Source organism: Rhincodon typus, chromosome 28 (genome assembly GCF_021869965.1).
Source record: "Rhincodon typus isolate 14 chromosome 28, sRhiTyp1.1, whole genome shotgun sequence".
NCBI classification, from domain to species: domain Eukaryota; kingdom Metazoa; phylum Chordata; class Chondrichthyes; order Orectolobiformes; family Rhincodontidae; genus Rhincodon; species Rhincodon typus.
In genome coordinates this window covers 32,228,346-32,251,527 of record NC_063359.1, presented here as the reverse complement: position 1 = coordinate 32,251,527, position 23,182 = coordinate 32,228,346, and the positions used below count along the sequence as shown (strand labels likewise).

At 40.0% G+C, this 23,182-nt stretch overlaps 1 protein-coding gene across 6 annotated transcripts in view; it reads left to right on the top strand.

The window, feature by feature from the left end:
• The window catches only part of LOC109932714 (formin-binding protein 1), a 183,920-nt gene that overhangs the window by 140,540 nt on the left and 20,198 nt on the right, over positions 1-23,182 (top strand). For all 6 annotated transcript variants that reach the window (XM_048613504.1, XM_048613507.1, XM_048613509.1 and 3 more), the window contains 2 exons: positions 1,454-1,586; positions 19,746-19,864. In XM_048613504.1, coding sequence (XP_048469461.1) covers positions 1,454-1,586; positions 19,746-19,864 — 252 coding nt within the window. The remainder of the gene's footprint in view (positions 1-1,453; positions 1,587-19,745; positions 19,865-23,182) is intronic.

Below are 23,182 nucleotides of genomic sequence, written 5' to 3'. Positions count from 1 at the left end.
AAAATAAACTAGTTGTTTAAAGGAATTAGGTGATGTGGAGGCACGTGGTGTTAACTGGGCATGATCTTTTTTTGAAGTAATGTCACAAAAGCAATTGCCTGTAGATCTCTGCTTGAGATATTGGATCATCTTGAAAATTCATAAGGTGTGCAAAGAAATCTTTTGGCCTACTCAAATTATTTTAAGTAATTTTACTTTTTTTTTTAAACATTGATGTTGAAGAAATTGACACGTTAGTGTTATTGAAAATGGAATACTTTCGGTTTTGGCATATGGTATAGCAAAGTCCATTTTTGTGCTTTAACTTGAACCACAGTCAGTTCAGCTCTACAGCGCCAGCATGGCATTTAATTTCTTATATCAACCTTATCAGGTCTAATAATATACTATGTCATTTGCTGAATTATTTTCAAATTGCCCAAATTTTGTTCATATGGCATTGTCATAGCAACAAATAAGAAACTGTCGTTTGCATATACACATTATTTTTTGATATCTGAACCAACATAGGATTTCAAGATGTTGTCCCCAGATTAATAGGTTGGACCTCTGAATTACTTGTCGAGTGATGTTACCACTGTTAATGATGAGGAGGAAGAAATATGTTACGTATCCAAATTGCAGATGACATTACTCTGCATATTGAAGAGTAGGGTTATAGAGGATCATAGACCAATGATTGCATAAATTTATGGACATGGAGTTCAGTGAAGAGAAGATAGTGTAATGATCATGTCACTGGACAAGTGATCCAGAGCCCCAGCTAATGTTCCAGGATGTCATTTCAAATTTCACTACAGATAGTAGAATTTAAATTCAATTAGTAAAATCCAGAAGTGAAAGCAAGTCTCAGAATTGGTGACCATGAATTTATTATCAATTTTCATTAGCTTTACTAATCACTTTTATGGAAGGAAATCTGCCATTTTTTACCTGAAGACCAAAGTATGTTAGACCAAAATATAGTTGACTCTTAACTGCCTTCTGATGAGGCCTAGCAAGCCACAAGGTTCAAGGGCAATTAAGGTTTGACAACAATGCTAGCGACACCCACATCCCATGAAAGAATAAAGAAAAAAATGTTCAAAGTGTTAAGTCATTGAGATAGATGCATGGGGAGAGACAGTACACATGTAGAAAGATCAATCCAAAAGGTTAGTAGAAAGCTGGTCTGTATTTTCAAGAAATAGTGCTTTAGGTAGATGGAACCTTGTTCAGAATCCAACAAAAACAAAATGTTGGAGAAAGTCAGTAGGTCTGGCAGCATCTGTAGAGAGAGAGTTAACATTTATAGAGTCCAGTGATGCTTCTGATGTTGATTTGCCTAATATTCTCCTTGCAAAACAAATAATCATCTAGTAATTGATAACTTTTACCTTAATTTGGTTTGTTCGAGTAAACTCCGACTCGAGCATAAATTGGTATACTGAATTTATATTTTTTAATCCTCAAGAGATGGTTTAATAAAAATGAAGGATGTATACATAAAGAATCCTCAACTGGGTAGGCCGGAGACTGTGGATCCCAGACTGGCAGAAATTGAGCAAACCATTGAAAAACTGCGTCAAGAGAGTCAGAAATTTGAGGTAATGTATAACTGACTTGAAATGAAAAAAAGTTTTTTTGTATTTTCTAGACTTAGAAGAAACTAATATAGTTTCCTGAATCTACCTGTATCCTTTCTACTTCATATTGCTGAGCCATTAATCCTAAAATAAATGTCACTCCTGAATTAATTTGTCAACATGATAAACAATGCTTTGCTGAAAGTTTTGGAAATAGTTTACCTTCTGCTATTTTAATTAATGAGGCTTTCCATCTGAATGGAATCATGCTGCTTTTTAATATCATGTTAATAAGATCATGACGTTTCTATATTTTGCTGCATGCCACAACATTATTGAAACTTTATATAGATTCTATAATCTCAAGATCAATTGAGCAAATTGACACTAATTAAAATTGAATGGCGTTTGAATGGCCTTTACTGCACAAAATCATTTTATGATTTGATGTAATGAGAAGGAAAGTCATTGTTCTGATTTATTGCAATTGATTGTCACTTAGCTGTTTGTTTAGTTGCAAAGTCAGCTAAATTGGATTTAAGCAATGTTGTACTTAATCCCTTGAGAATCAAAGGCATGACTGCATTGTTTTGCCTATTAATTTTTTGTAAGTAAATTTGCATTGATGATGTGATACTGTGTAGTTATTAGAAAGAATATGATGGAATTTAGTGACCTGCACTGTGGTGAATATGGTGGCTTGGGAGCATGTAATTAGTAGGGTGAAAACTGCCACCTTCCTATCTTCACCCTAAACAAATCTGAAAGTAACAAGGCTTTCCCACACAACTGTCAGTTGACCCCTTAAATGGGAAATTAATGCCTAATTGAGGGTTATCATCGATACTAACACACAAGCAGACAGGAGATGTCTTTATGGAGGGAGCACAAGAAAACCTGCTCAGGGTTGTTTGCTGATTCCCAACAGATTACTTCATACAAAGGCACTTCTTGCCCAATCAAGGGGCCTTCATTGGTAAGAAGAGTAGACACAGCATCATCCTCTTGCCCTTGACACCTCCGTCCCATCTGTTAACCACAGTCCTCCTCTTCACCATCATTTATCTTTGACCAAGGTCCAAAGATGAACCTTTCCTTGTAACACTGCCATAATGAAGAGCACTGAATGAGCAGGACTTGTATCACCAAGGTCCTTCATTGCAGGGAAGGCCTGCCACTATCCTATCTAGTTTCTCAGTGATGCTTTTTGCAACAGTCCTTCCCACAAAGAGGCAACATGGGGCTCTCACCGGGTCTTCAGCTGAAAGCAGAGACCCCATGAACTCCATTAAATCCAGGTAAAATCCTTTTACTTAACTATCATCATCCTTGTCAGTATACCCTAGGTTGAAAGGGCATTGCTGTGTTCTCTGAATGCCATACAGTAGTCAACCATTAGAAGTGAATAAAGTGAAGTACCTTGCAAAATTGTCCATCTTGCACGTGACCGAATCTTAGCCAAAGAAAATGAATAACTTTGTGGCAAGAAATTAGCCTAGAGCTAGACTAATATTTCGTTCTAAATTATTATAATGAGGCATGTTGAACAGTGTTATAATTTAAGTACAGCTGACCAATATTTCTTTTCTGTGATATGAACTGACATGTTTAGAACACGCCTGTTAAGTTACACATACTGAAATTTTAAAAATGGCTGTTCCATGTTCTAAAATAATTGAAAACTAATTCTCCCTTTAGTGATTAAATGTGTGTGAAACAATCATGTTAAAAATATATAGAGAAAATTATAGCCATCAACCCATTATTAGAAAGAAAACCTTACACAGTTATTGAAGGAAGCTTACCTGTTTGAATCTATTCTAAGATTCTTGGCATTCTTTAAATTTAATGTACTCCACAGAGATCTTGGCAGTTAATTTAAAAAGTTCTCACTGTTTCTGATCCCCAGGCTTATCCTTCTCTTTCTCCATAATCTACAAGCTTCTGTGATTTCCCATATTCCAACAAAATCATTACAAAACTCTTGTCCCTGATAATTGAATAATTCTTGAGTATCATGTTGATACTCGCAGATTAAACTTGCAAATATATAAAAGTCTCTGAGATGAATAAGTAAGTCAAAGCTTTCAATGCAGAAAACTAAACATTCTTTAATTATGTTTGTTTTAAATCTAAGAAAAAAATGAAGTACAAAAGAAAGAACAGAGTTAGCATCTCTGCTGCAGCACCTTTTCCTCACAATGCTGCTTTGTTACTTTTTGTGAGCCCGCAGTCTTCCTATTCATAATCTCAGCAGTACGATCCATTCAATCAATTTCAATATATATGGCGATGATAACCATTTGACAGCTTCTTTATCAGTTAATAATCCATGTCGATCTCTTCTTGAGGCCACCAGCATGCAATTGCCAATCTTTAGCCAACGGAATTTTCTCTATATGAAATCAAAAAACAGCTGAAAATACTGGAAACGGCAAAGCCTGTAATGATGATCTGTCGATACTAGTCAAGACGTTTCCTCCAGATCTAGCTGCACCCCTAACAGAGCCATTCTCAAACAGTTATAATATTGATATCTACCTGACAATGTGTACAGTTGACTAGGTATGTCCTATGCACAAAAAGCAGGACAAATCAGTCCTGACCAATTATCGCTTCCTCTGTCCACTCTCAATCATCAGCAAAGTGTTGGAAGGTGTTATTAATAGTGCTGTCAAGTAGGATTGCTCAGAAATAACCTGGTCAATGATGCTCAACTATGGTTCCAACAGGACCTCTTAGCTCTTGATCTCTTTGCAGACTTGGTCCAAGCATGGACCAAAGAGATAAATTCCAGGGATGAGGTAGTGTGACTGTCATTATCAAGGTGGTATTTAACTTTGTATGATGTCCAGGAATCATAGCAAAACTGGAATTGATGGGAACTGGGGAGAAACATTTCACTGGTTGGCGCCATACCTAGCATAAAAGAAAGTGGTTGTTGGAAGTCAATCATCTTAGCCATGCCACATTTCCCAGGAGTTGCCTCAGGGTAATGCCCTAAACCCAATCAGCTTCAGCTACTTCATCAATGGCCTTCCATTCATCATGGGGTCAGAAACAGAGTATTTGCTGATGATGCACAATATTTTGCCCCATTCATGACTCAGACATTGAAGCACTCACTGCCCATATATAGCAAGACCTGCAGAACATTCAAGCTTTGGCTGATAAGCGGCAAGCAACATTCATGCCATTCAAGTACCAGACAATGATCATCTCCAACAAGAGAGAAACTAGGCATCATCTCTGGATTTTTAATGGAAGTAGCATTACTGAATTACTGAGTATTAATATCCTGGTTATTATCATTGACCAAAAACTGAACTGGATCTGTATAAATACTGCGGCTATAAAAACAGGTTCCTCCCCAAATCCCTCCCACCGCCCCCCTTGCTTTTTTTTAGGGTGATTGAAGGTTGAGCGTTAAAAAAAGAGCTGATTGTTGCCGATTAATACAACTACGTACTTATTTTCTAATCACCCTTTTCAGAGATTTTATTACATACCTGTCGAGCAGATGGGATTTGAACCCAGGCCTCCTGGCTCAGAGGGGAAGGACATTAACACTGCACCACAAGAGCCCTTAATCATTGACTATATGTATGTTCACTATCAGAAACACATCAGCTGGATTTCTTAAGTTAAAATCATCAGTAAAGTGTTGAAAGGTGTCGTCAACACTACAATCAATCAGCATCTGCTCAGTAATACCCAGTTTGGGTTCTGCCAGGGTCACTCAGCTCCTGACCTCATTACAACCCTTGTTCAAACATGAACCAATGAGCTGAATTCCAGAGGTCAGATGAGATTGACTGCCTTTGACATCAAGGCTACATTCTACAACGTGTGGCATCAAGGAGCCCTAGCAAAATTAGAGTCATTGGGAATTGGGGGAATCTCTCCACTGGTTACAGTTATACCTGGCACATGGGAAGATGGTTGTTGAAGGTCAGTCATCTCAATTCCAGGACAGCTCTACAGGAATTCCTCAGAATAGTGAAATAGGCCCAACCATCTTCAATTGTTTCATCAATATTCTTCCCTCCATCATAAGGCCAGAAGTGGGACTTTGCAGTCGTCAGCGAACAGTGTTCAGATCCTTTTGCAACTCTTCAGATACTGAAGCAGATCATACTCAAATGTAACCAAGATCTGGACAATATCCACGCTTGGACTGATGAGTGATGAGTAACATTCACACGATACAAATGCCAAGCAATGACCATCTCCAATAAGAGACAATCTAACCATCGCCTCTTGTCATCCAATAATGTTACCATCGATAAATTTCCTATTATCAACAGCCTGGGGGTTACCATTGACCAGAAAACTAAACTGGACAGGCCATTTAAATACAGTGGCTACAAGAGCAGGTTAGAGGCTATCAATATTGTAGTAAGTAATTCTCCTCCTACTTCCAAAACCTGGCCACTATTTACAAGGCACAGGTCAGGAGTATGATGGAATGTTGCCCACTGAGTGAGTGCAGCCCCAACATACCTCAAGATGCTTGACACCATCCAGGACAAAGCAGCTGACTTGATTGGCACCAATACATAAACATCACCTCCTTCCTTCACCAACATTCCAGCAACAGCCTGTACCATCTACAAGATGCATTACAGAAATTTACCAAAGATCTTTAGACAGCACCTTCCAAACCAACAGTCACTATCAACTAGAAGGACAAGGACGGCAGGTAAATAGAAACATCATCCTTCAAGCCACTCACCATCCTGACTTGAAACATATTGCCATTCCTTCAACTTTGTTAGAAGGTCCTGGAATTCCCTCCCTAATGGTATTGTGGGTCAACCTACAGCACATGGTCCGCACTGGTTCAAGAGAGAGCTCACCACCACTTTCTCCAGCTCAGCCACTCCAGTGTCACCCACGTCCCAAGAATGCATTAAAAAATGAACAACTATAGTTTATTCCAGGCAAAACCAAACTCAAGCAAAAGTCTAAGCTATAATAAAGGCAAAATCCTGCAGATGTTGGAAATTTGAAACAAACAAAATGCTGGAGAAACTCAGCAGGTCTGCCGATATCTGTGGAAAGAGAAAAGGACATTTTGAGTCTGATATGATTCCTCTTCAGGATTTAACATAGCAACTACCCTTTTTGAAAAATAACACATTCAAGCGCACAAAACCTCCAAATCTGTGAAATCATCCCTCGTTTTGCTGAATCACACTGATAAGGTTTACATTGAACATAAAAGCTTTTAGCTACCACAACTTTGAATTCTGGAATTCACTTCCCAAACCACTGTACCCTGACATATTTCTCCCTACATTCAAAAGCCTTCTTCAAAAGGTTAAACTTTTGATCATCTCCCCAATTTTTTCGACTTTTGCTGAGGCTTAGCTATGAAGTACCTGAGGATGTTTTTACTGCCTTAAAGGAGCTAGTGCATATGCAGTTAAATAAGTGATTAGTATTATAGGCTCGCTGTAAAATTTTACTCTAGAGAGCCACCTTACCTTCATAGAGCAGATTTCTGTCTTAAGGTCTCTCCTTCAAGAACCACACTGTGGGGAGTTATGTTAATTTTGGAGCCTTTGGGAAGGTCATATTTAATTTGCTTACTTTGTGTAGTTAAAAACCTGGAACTGAAATGTAAATAACAAAAAATGGAAATTGAACAGAATGGAGTCTGATTGCTTTGGTGTTGATCTTTCATAGCTACCATAATACAACAAACAATGCAGATTATCCAGACAAGAGTGTATTCAAACACTCAGGCAGCAATTTAGTTTAAAATTCAACCTCTTTAATAGCTATTTATTTTTTAACACCCAAATATTATTTCTTTCAGCACAAAAGAGTCACTTGTTACATACTATTCTGCTTAAGAATGGAACGAATATGAGCGTCTTTCACAATTTCAGAATGCCCCAAAGCACTTTTGTAGCCAATGAAAGGCTTCTTTAAAAATAAGCTATTGCTGTTATGGTTGGTAACATTCCAGCTAATTAACATTCTAATGAACATTTACACCAAAAAAGGCCATGCAATGACCACCTCGAATAAGAGACAATCTAACCACTATCCCCTTGACATTCAGTGCTGTTAACATCACTGAACCCTCTATCAACATCCTGGTGGTTACCACGGACCAAAAACTCAACTGGATTTGCCACATGAACACGATGGCTACAAGAGCAGGTCAGAGGCTAGGAATATTGTAGTAACTTACTTCCTGACTCCCCAAAGCCTGTTTACAATCTACAAGGCACAAGTCAGGGGTGTGATGAAATTCTCCCCATTTACCTGGGTGGGTGCACCTCCAGCAACACTCAAGAAGTTTGATGCTATCCAAGGTAAAGCAGTCCAGTTGATTGGCACCACATCCACTCCTTCCACTACTAACGTTCAGTGGCAGCAGTGTGTACTATCTACAAGATGCACTGCAGAAATACACCAAAGATCATTAGCACCTTCCAAACCCACTACCACTTCTTCCAACTAGAAGGATAAGGATATGAGACACAGCAGATACATGAGAACACCACCAACTGCAAGTTCCCCTCCAAGCCACTCACCATCCTCAGTTGGAATTATATTATCATTCATTCAGTGTCACTAGGTTAAAATCCTGGAATTCCTTTCCCAAGGGCATTGTAGATCATCCTACAGCATGTGGACTGCAGCAGTTCAAGAAGGCAGCTCGCCACTACCATTTCAAGACAACTAGGGACAAGCAATAAATGCTAGTGAACCAGTGAAGTCCATATCCCATAAGTGATTTTTTTAAAATTGCATACAGAAAGTTCTCTCAGATATTTTCCAGTTAATCTGTTCAGCAATGTTACGAGTATTGTTATTTCTGGGGCAGGTGAGACTTGAATCCTGGTCCGGAGGTAGGGACACTGCCACATTTCCCACCAATAACAAGTTGCATGACTGAGTAACCTGCTTAATGACGGTGGTTGAGGTTTCAGTTTTGGTTGGGACATTGAAAGCTTAGCAATGTAGCTAGGGAAACAGAACTCCAACGTTCACTTTGGATACTAAGCCTACTTATAACTGGAAATGGATTTAACAAAATTGGCTAAAGAACTAGAAGTGATAGAGGAGATTTGCAGAACAAACCCCATTCAATGAGGAATTGAAAATATATTTAATAGTCTTGCCAGCTTTTCCTATGGACAAATGTTCCTAATTGTACAGCTCCTTCTAGCGGTAGACCAATTGGCTGCCTGCTTACTGTGCTGAACAATTCAAGGTTTTAATGATCTGGATGTTAGCTGAACTGTTCTTCCATTTGATCTTCCTTCTGGCTAGAATTAGTGTAACAATATTGGCTAAAGCTAAAATTTTGAACTACATGGATCAGCTGCTGGTACTGCACATTTAATGCCCTGAAGCATGATATTGCTTCTTCATCAATAAACTTCTAATTAATAAGGTATTCATCTGTCTAAAAATGCTTCTGCTCTATTCAGAATATAGAAGAAAAGATTTTTTATTAGGACATTTATGACTGATTTGTTACTTGTATTTGCTTTTCTGTTTCTCCCCTCCTATTTCATAAAATAGACCAAGTCTATGGATTCTGACTATCCCCCAACACCTCAATCAGTTGACCTTTATTCTGACATGAACACAGAAATTAGTTTAAGTTGTTGGTTCATGGGGCACAACAGAGGCACAGTCTCTCAAGTAACTTGCACTATCACTAGGACTTGCTTACTCCTCCCTTTGTAGCACTGGTCATCACTAAACCTATTCCCACCTCCATAATATTGCCTGACTTCACTGTTACATCTACTCACCCACAACTGAAACTCTTGTTTGTTCCATTGTTACTTTATTACCTCTGATCTTTACTATTTCAGCACACTCTTGGATGGTCTCTCATGTCTGCCTTCTATCAACTAGAAGTCATCCAGAACTCTGTCTGTGTCGAACGTGCACCAAGCCTCTTGCCCTGTCATTCCTCTTTTCACTGACTCAGATGTCTATGCTCATTTATTCCTTGCCTTTTGTGCATCCCCAATTTTAATCATTCCTATATTGATGGCTGCATCTCTAGTTGCCCAGTCCTTAAGGTCTGGAATCCCACTCCTACATGTCCTATGCCTGTTCCTCACTTTTTCCTCCTTTAAGACATTTCTCACAATCACCCTCTTGACCAGGCTTTTGATCATCTAACCTAATATCTTCCTCTATGGCTCAGTATTATGTTTTGTTCTATAATGCCTTCTGTGAAGAGCCTTGGAACATTTTATTACATTTAGAGGTGCTGTATTAGTACTTGTCATTGTCCTTGCACACAGTTTCCAGCAGGAATCTCTATGTTGTAGCAATTGGTTCATTAGTTCCCCATCTTAGCTCAATGTTGAAGTCAGCTGGACTGCCTATGCAACAGTGGCCAAGATCAGCTAACTTTGCACAAACAAGAGACCATCAATCCCAGGTATTGGTGATCTCTGTGACTCTGTTCCGAACAGCATTTTCTTTGTCCACAATTGAACCCTCACTTACTGTTTTTGATTTAGTTTTGATTTTATTTTTACTTGATAGTAAAGATGAACATAGAACATAGAATATTACAGCGCAGTACAGGCCCTTCAGCCCTCGATGTTGCACCGACCTGTGAAACCAATCTGAAGCCCATCTAACCTAAACTATTCCATTATCATCCATATGTTTATCCAATGACCAGAGTTTTGTATAGCTGCAACATGACCTCATGGCTCCGAAACTCAATCCTTCTACCAATAAAACCTAACATACTGTACGCCTTCTTAACAACGCTATCAACCTGGGTGGCAACTTTCAGTGATCTATGCACATGGACACCGAGATCTTTCTGCTCATCCACACTACCAAGAATCTTACCATTAGCCCAGTACTCTGTATTCCTGTTATTCCTTCCAAAGTGAATCACCTCACAATTTTCTGCATTAAACTCCATTTGCCTCCTCTCAGCCCAGCTCTGCAGCTTATCTATGTCCCTCTGTAACCTGCAACATCCTTCCGCACTATCCACAACTCCACCAACTTTGGTGTCATCTGCAAATTTACTAACCCATCCTTCTACGCCCTCATCCAGGTCATTTATAAAAATGACAAACAGCAGTGGCCCCAAAACAGATCCTTGAGGTACACCATTTCAGCTGTGTGAGACATGACTCAAATCCAAACCAGAACTAAATAATAGATAAGATGCCTATCAGGGTGTAGCAATTCTTAATCCTAGAGGAAAACATTTACTTTTATCAAGATTATTGGTGCAACTGGACATAAAATATTATGTGCACTGAGTTCTACTTACATTACAATTTAGATGACACACAACAAACATTATAATCCCCTGACCACTAATTGGCAGTTAATTAGTTTATAGAAAAAAAGCACTGAACCCTGACCTGACCCATACTGCCAAGTCTTGTCAGTTTTAGCCAATATAAAATTGCTTATCATTGCCTACTCATTAGGAAAAGCACTGAATAACTGTGAAAGTTTTCCTATAACAAACTTTAACAAAACAGTACTTTACAAATATCTGTCTTTTTAGGTGATTTATAAGCACTTTATAGGGGACTGAAACTCCCCTTTCTTACTTTTAGTTTAAAACATAGAACAACCAGTGTATTACTAAGCCATACAAATGAGAAGGTCCCAGGTTTGTGCTGAATAAACTGGTCTTCAGCAAGAAAGTGATATAGCTGGCCTCAGCACTTTGTCAGATGAGGGAGGAAAAATCTCTGTTCATGATTGGTTTTTGGCTGAGAACAGATTTAGGCTTGTCTCTAACACTTTCTATGGTCAAAAATCCTGCTAACAGATCACATTAAGATCAAATGTGAACTTTTTAAGGTACTGGAGGTGTCTTATCCCAACCTAAGTCACATCTTCAGTAGAAACAGGGAGAAAGTCATAAAAATAACATGTTGACAAACATTGGTGCCAGCTTATAACAAACCAGGATTATCTCCACAGTCTTAATTGTGCAACTGAGGTAAAATATGTAGTCGACAGATGCTTCACCTGAGGGAGGGAGGCAAAATTTATGTCATTGGTGCAAGCTGTTTTACAAATCTAGTACTGAGATTCACAGTCAAGAACTTAGGGTGTTCTAAGAATTAAGTCAGACACCAAGTACCAACAGTTAAATAGTTATTTGCAGAAAGATAGCAAGCTCAAAAAGTGACCTGTAAACATATTTTACACTGAATCAGGCCCCAGGTGTTTAATTGTGTTATTGTGGCCCACAGTGACTGTAAAATGCAATTATAACCTCTCCATTTAGAATGGGAAAAGAAACTAACCAAATTATTCTAGAAATTTTCTCATTAACCCATTCAGTGATGCTATTACATATTTCTGAGGCAGGTGGAACTTGAAACTGGACGTCATGGCTCAGAGATAGAGCTCATTACCACTGCATCACAAGAGCCCTACCAAATTATATATGCAGAAGAATTAAACAAATGTTTCAATGTAGGATAATTACATTAAAATTCACTCCAGATGTAGGTCAACTCACTGATCAGCTTAGGCTAAAAATTAAATCAATTTGGACTGATATCGATTGGTTGCCAGAAAATAAATAAAACACCAATCTTAAATTAAAACAGAAAATACCATACACATAGAGCAGGTTAATCAGCTTGTGGAATTAGATAAAACAGGTAAATGCTTGGTTGAAACAAAAGGTAGCTGCTGAAACCTTTATCTAGTGTTTCTGGTTTTAAATATTGAACAATCGTATTTCCGTTTCTATTTTAATTCTTGTATAGTTAATTGAAATTCTCAAGAGTTTTATACTGTACATCTGCAAACTTATTTCAAGGCCTCAGCTGAATAATAAGTGCAGTGACACTGTTTCACAGTTGGCAGTTAAAGAAACAATGTTGATTACTGTACCCAAAGTGGAGTGCAAATCTTCCATATTGTGTTAAGACAGTCTGCTTTACAAAATTGATCATAGAATCCCTACAGTGTGGAAATAGGCCCTTCAGCCCAACAAGTCCCCACTGATCCATTCCCCCATAACCCACCTAATCTACATGTCCCTGAACACTATGGGCAATTTAGCATGGCCAATCCACCTAACCTACACATCTTTGGACTGTGGGAGGAAACCGGAGCACCCGGAGGAAACCCATGCAGACATGGGGCGAATGTGCAAACGCCACACAGACAGTCATCTGAGGCTGGAATCGAACCTGGGGCCCTGGCGCTGTGAGGCAGCAGTGCTAACCACTGAGCCACCGTGCCGCCCTAAAATTGACTGAGCTTGTTTAGTAGAAAAATCCTCTTCACCCACAGTACCCCCAGTTCATTTGGCTTCAAGCATGAGAGCTCGAGTAATGTGACCCTGTTTTTCCCAACCCTTAGTTTGATCAACAATTTCTGATTCCTAACACAAGATTCCAATTATCTATAGGTAAAAGACATTCTCATGTTTTGATTCTGACATGGGTTGAATTGCATCAATTATCATACACATTAATTTATAATTAACAAACATTAAAATTCTTTGATTTTAGTCTATGCTGTTATTTTCATAGGAACATTTGAACAGGAGTAGGCCATTCAGACCATCGACCCCACCATTCAATAAGGTTATGCCTGATTGAACACCTCAACACCTTTTACTCGCCCCATTCCTGTAACCCCGTTTGACACCTGTATTCATAAATTTATCAATCTCTACCATGAACATGTTGAAAGACTGGGCTTCATTGGTCCTCAGTAGCAGCGTATTCCATAGGTTCACATTACATTGTGTAAAACAATTTCTCTGCATCTCAGACCTAAGTGGCAGGCCCCTTATTTTAAAGTTGAGTTCTCTGGTTCTAGACTCCCCAACCAGGGGAAGCACCTTACTTGCACCAAAAACACAAATTGCTGGAAAACCTCAGCAGATCTGGCAGCATTTGTGGAGAGAAAGCAGAGTTAATGTAGTGACCATCCTTCAGAACTGATCTTAGCTAAGAAAAGGTGGGGAGGAGTAAATGATAGATGGAGATGGAGCCCAGAGAGAGAACAGCAATTGAGCAGACAAGGGAAAGGGAGAATCAGTGGGGAATCTCACTAGCTGACAGCAGGTTGTTGTGGTAGCACGCAATGTGATGGCAAGACCTAGTGTGTGAGCGTTGGGGTAAGGGCATTGGAGAAGGCACTCAGCCCCTAAAATTATTGAACATAATATTGAGTCCTGAGGCGGCAGGATGCCCAAGCGGAAAATGAGGTGCTGTTCTTCTGGCTTGTGCTGAGCTTTGCTAGAGCACTGCAGTAAACCCAAGCCAGAGATGTTGGCCAGGGAACACGGTGTTTGTTGAAGTGGCTGGCAGCAGGAAGCTCAGCGTCATTTTTCTGCACAGACCATAGGTGTTCTGCAAACAGTCGCCCAGTCTGTGTTTTGCCTCCACAGTGTAGAGGAGACCACATTGTGAGCAGTTGAATACAGTAGACTAGATTGAGTGAAGTGCAGGTAAATTGCTGCTTCACCTGGAAGGTGAATCTGGGACCTTAGGTAATGAACAGGGAGAAAGTAATTGGGACTCTGTTGCACCTTCTGCGGCAGCATCTATGGAAAGAAATCAGAGTTAACATTTCAGGTCCAGTGACCCTCCTTCAGACTCTGGGCTGAGTCAGAGATGGACCAGGTGAAGGTGAGACCAGGTTGGAAATTGGAAGTGAAATTGATGCACTTTTCCAATTCTGGGCAAGAGAAGGAAGCAGCACAGACAATGTGCTTGATGTACCAGAGAAAGAGTTGTGGGTGGGGCCCAAGTAGGATTGGAACGAGTTCCACATACAGCACAAAGAGACAGGCATAACTGGGGCCTGTGGGGGTACCCATGGCCACACCTTTCATCTGAAGTAAGTGAGAGGATTTAAAGGAGAAGTTGTTGAAAGTGAGGATGAGCTCAGCTAGACGGAGGAGGGTTTTGGTAGATGGGTCGGTTCAGGCTTTTTTCCAGGAAGAAGCAGAGACCCCTAGGATCTTCCTGATGGTGTAAGGGATTACATATGTGTGGTATCTATCCCTTTTAAGTATTTTGTAAGTTTCAATTAGGTCACCTTTCATTCTTCGAAGCCCTAGTGAATACAGGCCCAGTTTTGTCCAGTTTTTTTCTTCATAGAATAGTCCTGCCATCCCTGGATCAAGTCTGGCAAACCTTCTTTGCGCAGCCACAAAATGATGATATCTTTCGTCAGAGAAGGAAACCAAAACTGCATACAGTACTCCAGTTGCAGTCTAACCAAGTTTTTATACAATTAAAGCATAACTTCACTGCTCCTGAACTCAAATCCTCTTGCAATTAAGGCTAATATTCCGTGTGCATAGATCACTGAAAGTTGCCACCCAGGTTGATAGCATTGTTAAGAAGGCTTAGGTATGTTAGGTTTTATTGGTAGAGGGATTGAGTTTCGGAGCCATGAGGTCATGTTGCAGCTGTACAAAACTCTGGTGCGGCCGCACTTGGAGTATTGCGTGCAGTTCTGGTCACCGCATTATAGGAAGGATGTGGAAGCATTGGAAAGGATGCAGAGGAGATTTACCAGGATGTTGCCTGGTATGGAGGGAAGGTCTTATGAGGAAAGGCTGAGGGACTTGAGGCTGTATTTGTTAGAGAGAAGAAGGTTAAGAGGTGACTCGATAGAGACATACAAGATGATCAGAGGATTAGATAGGGTGGACAGTGGGAGCCTTTTTCCTCGGATGGTGATGGCTAGCACGAGGGGACATAGCTTTAAATTGAGGGGTGATAGATATAGGACAGATGTCAGAGGTAGGTTCTTTACTCAGAGAGTAGTAAGGGCGTGGAATGCCCTGCCTGCAAAAGTAGTAGACTCGCCAACTTTAAGGGCATTTAAATGGTCATTGGATAAACATATGGATGATAATGGAATAGTTTAGGTTAGATGGGCTTCAGATTGGTTTCACAGGTCGGCGCAACATCGAGGGCCGAAGGGCCTGTACTGCGCTGTAATGTTCTATGTTCTATGTTCTATTAGCCTTCCTAATAGCTTGTTGCCCTACATGTTAGCCTTCTGTAACTTATCAACAAGGGAAACTAGGTCACTTTATAAGTCTACACCTTCTAATCTCTTACAGTTTAAGAAATATTGGACATAAGTTTCTCCTACCAAAGTCAACAACCTCACATTTTTCCACATTGTATTCCATCTGACATGATCTAGCCCATTCATTAAGTCTGCCCAAATCCTCTGTTTATGCAGGTGTTAGGAGCTTGAGGGTAGCTAAGGGAAGGGTAGGTCTACTCAAGAATGAAGGAGAGCATTTATGCATGGAGACAGGAAGTGGGTGTGATCCTTAATGGGTATTTTGTATTGGTATGTACCAAAGAGAAGGACATGGATTATGATAAGATTAGGGAGGAGTATGTTGATATTTGTAGGGCATGTCAATATTATGAAGGAGGAGGTATTAGGTGTCTTAAAAAACATTAATGTAGATAAGTCACAAGGGCATTATGGGACCTATCCAAGGATACTGAGGGAAACAAGGAAGGAGATTGCATGGGCCATGACAGATATCTTTGTATCCTCTTTAGCCACAATGAGGTCTCAGAAGACTGGAGAATATCAGGCAAGGTTGTTCCTTTCTTTAAGAAGGGTATCAGGAATAATCCAGGAAATTATAGGCCAGTGAGTTTTAGATCAGTGGTGGGGAAATTATTGGAGAAGATTCTTAGAGACAGGATTGACTCGCATTTGTTAACAAATTGACTTACTGGAGATAGTCATCATGGTTTTATGCAAGGGAGGTCTTGTCTCACAAATTTAATCGAGCTTTTTGAGGAAGTGACTAAGATGATTGAGGGTAGGGCAGTGGCTGTTGTCTACCTGAACTTCACTAAAGCATTTTTTCAAGGTCCGTCCTGCTCGGCTGGTCCAGAAGTTTAAGTCACATGGGAGTAGCTTTGAGTTGGTAAGTTGGATACAAAGTTGGCTTGACCGACAACAGAGGGTAGTTGTGGAGCGGTCTTTTTCAAATTGGAGATCAGTGATCTGCAAGGAAACACTCAGACCTCTTTGTAATGTATAAATGATTTAGATGAGAATGTAGGTGGTCTGATTAGTAAATTTGCAGATGATGTGAAAGTTGGTGGTATTGTGGATAGTGAGGAAGGTTGTCAAAGTTGGAAATTAGGCATAGAAATGGCGGATGGAGTTTAATCCAGACAAATGTGAGATGATGCAATTTGAGAGGTTAGATGCAAGAAGGAAATATACGGCAAATGGCAGGGCCTTCAGGAGCATTGATAAACAGAGGGATCTTGGGGTGCAATTCCATAGCTCCCTGAAAGTCGCAACACAAGTGGGTAAGGTGGTAAAGATGACGTACAACATGCTCGCTTTCAACAATCAGGTATTGAACATAAAAGTTGGCAAACCATGTTGGAGCTGTATAAGGCTTCAGTTAGATCACATTTGGAGTAATGTGTGCAGTTCTGGTCATCACACTATAGGAAGGATGTGGAGGCATTGGAGAGGGTATAAAGGGGGTTTACCAGGACATTGCCTGGATTAGAGTGTATTAACTATAAGAAGTTGGACAAACTTGGATTGTTCTTGCTAGAGCATCAGAGTGTGAGGGTAGAAATGTCAAATACTAGGGGGCATAGGTTCAAGGTGAGAGGGGAAAAATTTAAAGGCAATATGCAAGGCAAGTTTTTCCACACAAAGGGTGGTAAGTACCTGGAGCGTGCTGCCGGGGAAGGTGGTGGAAATAGACACACCAGCAATGTTTAAGGTGCATTTAGACAGATACATGTCCAGGCAGGAAACAGTGGGATATGGACCACATGCAAGCAGACGGAATTAGTTTAGAATGACATCATCATCAATACAGACACAGCAGGCCGAAGGGCCTGTTCCTGTGCTGTACTCGTCTATGTTCTGTGAAGCTGCTTTACATCTTTTTCACAACACGTATTCTCACTTAACTTTGATCATCCACAAATTTGGAAATATTACATTCGGTGCCCAACTCCAAGTGATTGCTATATATTGTAAACAGCTGGTGCCAAGTACAAATCCTTGGGGTATCCCACTTGTCACAGCCTGTCAATGCAAGAATGACCCATTTATTTCTATTCTGTCATTTCTGTCTGTTAGCCAATCACTCATCCATGCCAGTACATTACCTCCTATTGCATGTGCTTTAATTTTACCAAACAACTTCCTGTGGGGGACTTTATCATATGTCTTCCGAAAATATAAGTTTAGTTCATCCATCACCTCTTCTTTATCAATTTTTTAGTAATATCTTCAAATATCTCCAAGTTTATCAAACATGATTTCCTCTTTCAGATCCATGCTGACTATGCCCAATCAGATCACTATCAACCAGATGTCTATTTGTCCTATCCTTTATAATGGATTCTAGTATATTCCCGTCTACTGATATAAGGCTGACTAGTCCTTAGCTCCCTGTTTTCTCTCTTGCTTCCACAATATGTATGCGTCAAATGACTGACTCACTTTATAGGAGAGTTGAAATGTTTGGTCTCAGCATAAGTCCTGTGGTTTTACTGAGGTTTTCTTTAAGGACCAGGTGCAATAGCTGGTAACTGTGTTGCTATACAAAATGTTACAGGCAATTCTGTTAACTTTCTCAATAGTAAGAACTTTTGCCTCCTTGAATATTCGGATTGAGTACAACAGATGTTGTATTTTAGCACAAAATCTGCCTGAAATTATCACACCATATCCTTCAAAAATCGGGAGTACTGAAATGTATTAATTGTAGTTCCCCTACTGCTGAAGTCAACGAACTTAAGCACGAAGGTGAGAGGAGAAAGGTTCAAAAAGGACATGAGAGGCAACTCTTTTTTTTTACATTGTGGTTTATGTGTGGAATGAACTTCCAGAGGAAGTGGTGGATGCAGGTACAGTTCCAGCATTTAAAAGACATAAGGGCATGAGTAAGAGAAGTTTGGAGGGATATGGGCCAAGTGCAGGTAGGTGGGACTAATTTAGTTTGGGAACCTTGGTCGGCATAAACTATAATGTTCGAGTTATAACATTTGCAAACACATCATGTGACACTAATATTTTTTTTTTCTTAATAAACTTGATGCTTTTACAGTTATGCATGCTGCACCTTGTATCAGGTTAATTTTACAAAATTCAAAAACCTGATGTACATTTCAGAAATATAGACCAGGAGTTAACAGGGTGATGTTAGCCCCACCCAGAGAGTGATGGAGACAGTTCCATTAAATATTCTTAAGGCTGAGTTAGATTGACTCCCTTGTTAGTGAAAAATCTAGAAGTATGGAAGATAAGTAGCAAAGCAAAGTTGAGGCCACTTCAGATCAGCAATGATATTGAAGAGCAGAACAAGCTAAAGAAGGTGAATGGTCTACTCTTGCTTCTAATAGCTATGTTCATTTGTCGGCAAACCCATTTTCACCAGCCACAGAAGTCACAAACAGACTTCACTTAGAACAGGCTGTCAGTTGCATACATTTATAGCTTCCACCCGTCTATAGGTTCCTGACCTTCTATGGCTGCCAAATAATTAGAGTGCAGGTACCTCAATTTGGAGTGGGTAACCGCTGCTGGGAGTGCAGCAGGCCCAGAGTGAAAATAGTTGAGGTCAGGGATGGCAAGAATCAATCAGTTATGCCCAGCCAAGATGGGAGCTGAGAGAAGTAAAAGGTGGCTTTCAAAGGCAGCGGGGATTTCTTTCAGTGTGCACAGACCTAGCTACTCTTGGGAGAGTGGTGGGTGAGAGGGGAGCACAAGGTGCTTTATTTAGGCCCACAGAGTGCCTGATGAGCATTGCACCACTACTTGCAAGCCTGCAGCGAGCACCAGCTTTTACTGGAGGGGATCTGTCCTCAAATTGCATGGTATTCATCTTCCAGTGGTAAAATTGCAATGGCAATGGGAACAGATCCATTAAATGGTAACTTAAGGACCTCAACTGATTTAACAGAACAGGCTACAAGCAACCTAATTGGCCGCCGGCAAATAACAACGATGGGAAGCTGATCGACATGGCACCCCTCCCACAACCACCCTTATTGATTTTGTGCCACCTCCTAGCCTGGTGTGCAGGAGGGGAGACAGAGCTACTGATGTAAACTTCCAGCTTAGTGTAACTAATTTTGGTCACCATGTTAGAAGTAACTTGTTCTTTAATTTCTTTTTTTTTTTAACCCCTATTTTCAGGCTTGGCTTGCAGAGGTAGAAGGTCGTTTACCAGTCAGGACTGATCAACCAAAACGATCAAGTGAGATGCATGAGTTGCAGAGCACTACTGTAAACAATTGTGCACAAGACCGAGAGAGGTACAGTATAGTTGCTAATTGCATTAAAAGCTTCTAGAGTAAAATGTGAGGTGAGAAATGATAAGTACATTGAAAAACGATGAAGTTTCCAAAGGTGATGCTGCATTTTGTCATGTAAGATCGAAGTTTGAATCTGATCAATAAGTCAGAAACATTGAAAATTTTGGAACAGGTGAGGTTGATGCAATAATGTTTTAGATGGAACTAAATCTGTCCTCTTGCCATATTATTCTAGCACTTTTTCCCACAGAAGTGTATCTGCTTATACCTCAAAACCATGTGTACCGTGTACTTCAACTGGATTTGCAGAATCACAAAAGTGTTACAGCACCGAAGGAGGCTGTTCAGTCCATCATGTCTGCACCAGCTCTCCAAATGAGCATTATGACCTAATGCCATTCTTCTTCCTTTTCCCTATGCTTGGCACATCATTTTTTTTCAGATAATTAACAGACGCCTTCTTGAATACCTCAATTGCACCTGCTTCCACCACATTTCGGGGTAGTGGATTCCAGATCTGAACGAATCATCGAGTGCAAAGGTTTTTTTTTGCTGGCATTATGCTTCTTTTGAAAATTACATTGCTTCTTTTAAATCTGTGCCCTTTCATCCTTGGTCCTTTTACAAAAGGGAATGGTTCCTCTCTATTTATTTATTCAATCCAACCCTCTCATGACTGAATATGCCATCAGATTTCCTCCTAGCTTTTCTTTCCACAGAAAACAGTCCTAACCTCTCCAACTATCCTCATAATTAAATTCTCTCATCCCTAGACTCATTCTTCTAAATCTCTTCTGCAGTCTGTCCAAGCACTCACATCATTTTTATAGTGTGGCACCCAGATCTGTACACTATATATTCTATTTCCCTATTAATAAACTCCAGGATACTGTATATATTATTAATTGCTCTCTCAACCTGTCCTGGCAGCTTCAGTAATCTGTGCATTTCTACATCAGGTTCCTTTTGCTCCTTCATCCCCTTTACATCATCTTCCTTCCAATGTTCTTCCTACCAAAATGCATTGCCTGATATTTCTTTGCATTGACTTTTATTGGACCTATTCCCCTGCTCCATCAGTGTGTCTATACCCTTTTAAAGTTCGACACTGTCCTCCTCATAGCTTACAATGCTTCCAAGTTACCTATCATCTACAAATTCTGAAATTGTCCTCTGAGCATTAGAATTTAGATCATTGATGTATATCAGGAAAAGCAGGGATCACAATACCTACCCCAGGGAATTCCACTACAAACCCTCCTTGCACCTGAAAAAGATCCATTGACTCAACCAAATTTGTATCCATGTTGCTGCTGTCCCTTTTATTTCGTGGGCTACTATTTTTCTCACAAGTCTGTTGTGTGACACTATATCAAATGCCCCTGGAAGTCCACATCCACCACATTAACAACATTGCCCACTGAAATCAAACTGATAGGTCTGTAATTGCTGGGTTTATCATTACAACCTTTTTTGAATAGGATCATGATGTTTTCTGACCAGTCCTCTGACACCTTTCCTGAGTCTAATGAAAATTGAAGAATTATTGCCCGTACCTCTGTAATTTCCACTTTGACTTCCTTCAGTATCCTTGGATACGTTTTATCGGGTCCTGTAAGCCCAGACAGTCTATCCAAATCTACCACCTTATCAATTTTGCACACTTCTAGTGACAGAGTTTCCTCCTCTGTCATCAAAGCTTGGTCAGCATCTCTTTCCTTTCTGAAGACAGATACAAAGTATTCGCTTAATATATCAGCCATACCTCCAGCCTCAATGTGTAAATCCCTTCTTTGGTACCTAATCAGTTCTTGTCTTCCTTTTGCCACTCTTTCACGATGTATGTATCAATAGAAAACTTTTGAATTCCCTTTTATGTTGGTTAAGTTTTTATTTTCTTAATTCTTACTTGCTTCTCTAATATGCTTTTTCACTCCTGTGAATGTTCTGCATTCCTCATGGTTCTCAATTATATTTTCTACCTAACACTTATCATAAGCACATTTCTTCTTTATCTTAATTTCTATCTCCTTTGTCATCCAGGGTGCCCGGTATTTGATTGTCCAAACTTACCTTTTGAGGGAGAATACCTTCAGTGTATCCGAACCATCACTTCTTTGAAGATAGCCCATTGCTTAGTTAGTTATTTTATTGCCAACCTTTCATTCCAGGTACCATTTTGCCCCATTGAAATCAACTCTCTGCCAGTTGATTTTTTTCCTACTTTGAACTGACCATTCTCCACATTCATCCTAAATGTTACAATATAATAATCACTGTCTCCTAAATGTTTCCCACTAGCACTTGATCCAATTAGCCTTCTTTGTTTCCAAAAACTAGGTCCAACAGTCCATCCTGTTTTGATGGACTGGTCACATACTGCTCTAGGCAATTCTCCTGACAACAATCCAGGAACACTTGTCCCTTGCACTGTCACAATCCCCACCTACATTTGGGTCATTTAAGTACCGCATTATAATTTCTCTATATGCTAACATCTCTCTGTAATTTCTGTGCAGATTTGTACCTCTATATACTTCCTACTGGTTGGTGGTTTATAGACTACACCAAACAATACAATTATACTGTTTTTTGCTGCTTGACTCTGACCATATTGATTCTGTGCTTGAACCCTCTGAGACATCTTCTTTCTCCAGCATGATAATTCTCTCCTAATTCAATATTACCACCCTTCCATTTCTGTCTTTTCTGAACACTTTGTACCCAGGTCTCTGTTATCGCCATAACATCATATCGCCATATGGCAAACTGACTGTAACTCCTAATCTTATTTACTACACTCTGTGCATTCATGTGCATGCACAATAACCCTGATTTAGACAGTGTTATCTTCTTCTTTATTCTGACTTCATCTATTAACTTACTCTTGATGGTAGTTTTGTCTGTAGCAAGTTATGAAATCCAGCATGCTAATATTCCCTTGTGGTTTCCACATCACTACCAAATAAATTTAAAGCCCTCCCAACAGCACTAGCAAAATGTCTTGCAAGGAATTCCAATCCAGCTATGTTCAGGTGCAGCCTATCTGACTTGTACAGGTGCCTTCTTCCTCAGAGCCAGTCCCAGTGTCACAGAAATCTAAAGCCTACCCTCCTGTGCCATCTTTCCAGCTACACCTTCACCTGCCTTATCCCCCTCTATCTGTACTCACTTGCACAAGGCACTGGACTTATCAGGTCCTGCTTGCTAATTTCCTACTTAACTTCCTAAATTCTGATTTCAGAATAGCATCCCCCTTTCTACTTAAGTCATTGGTTCTAACGTTGACACAACCTCTAGCAACCCCAGAGGTAGCAG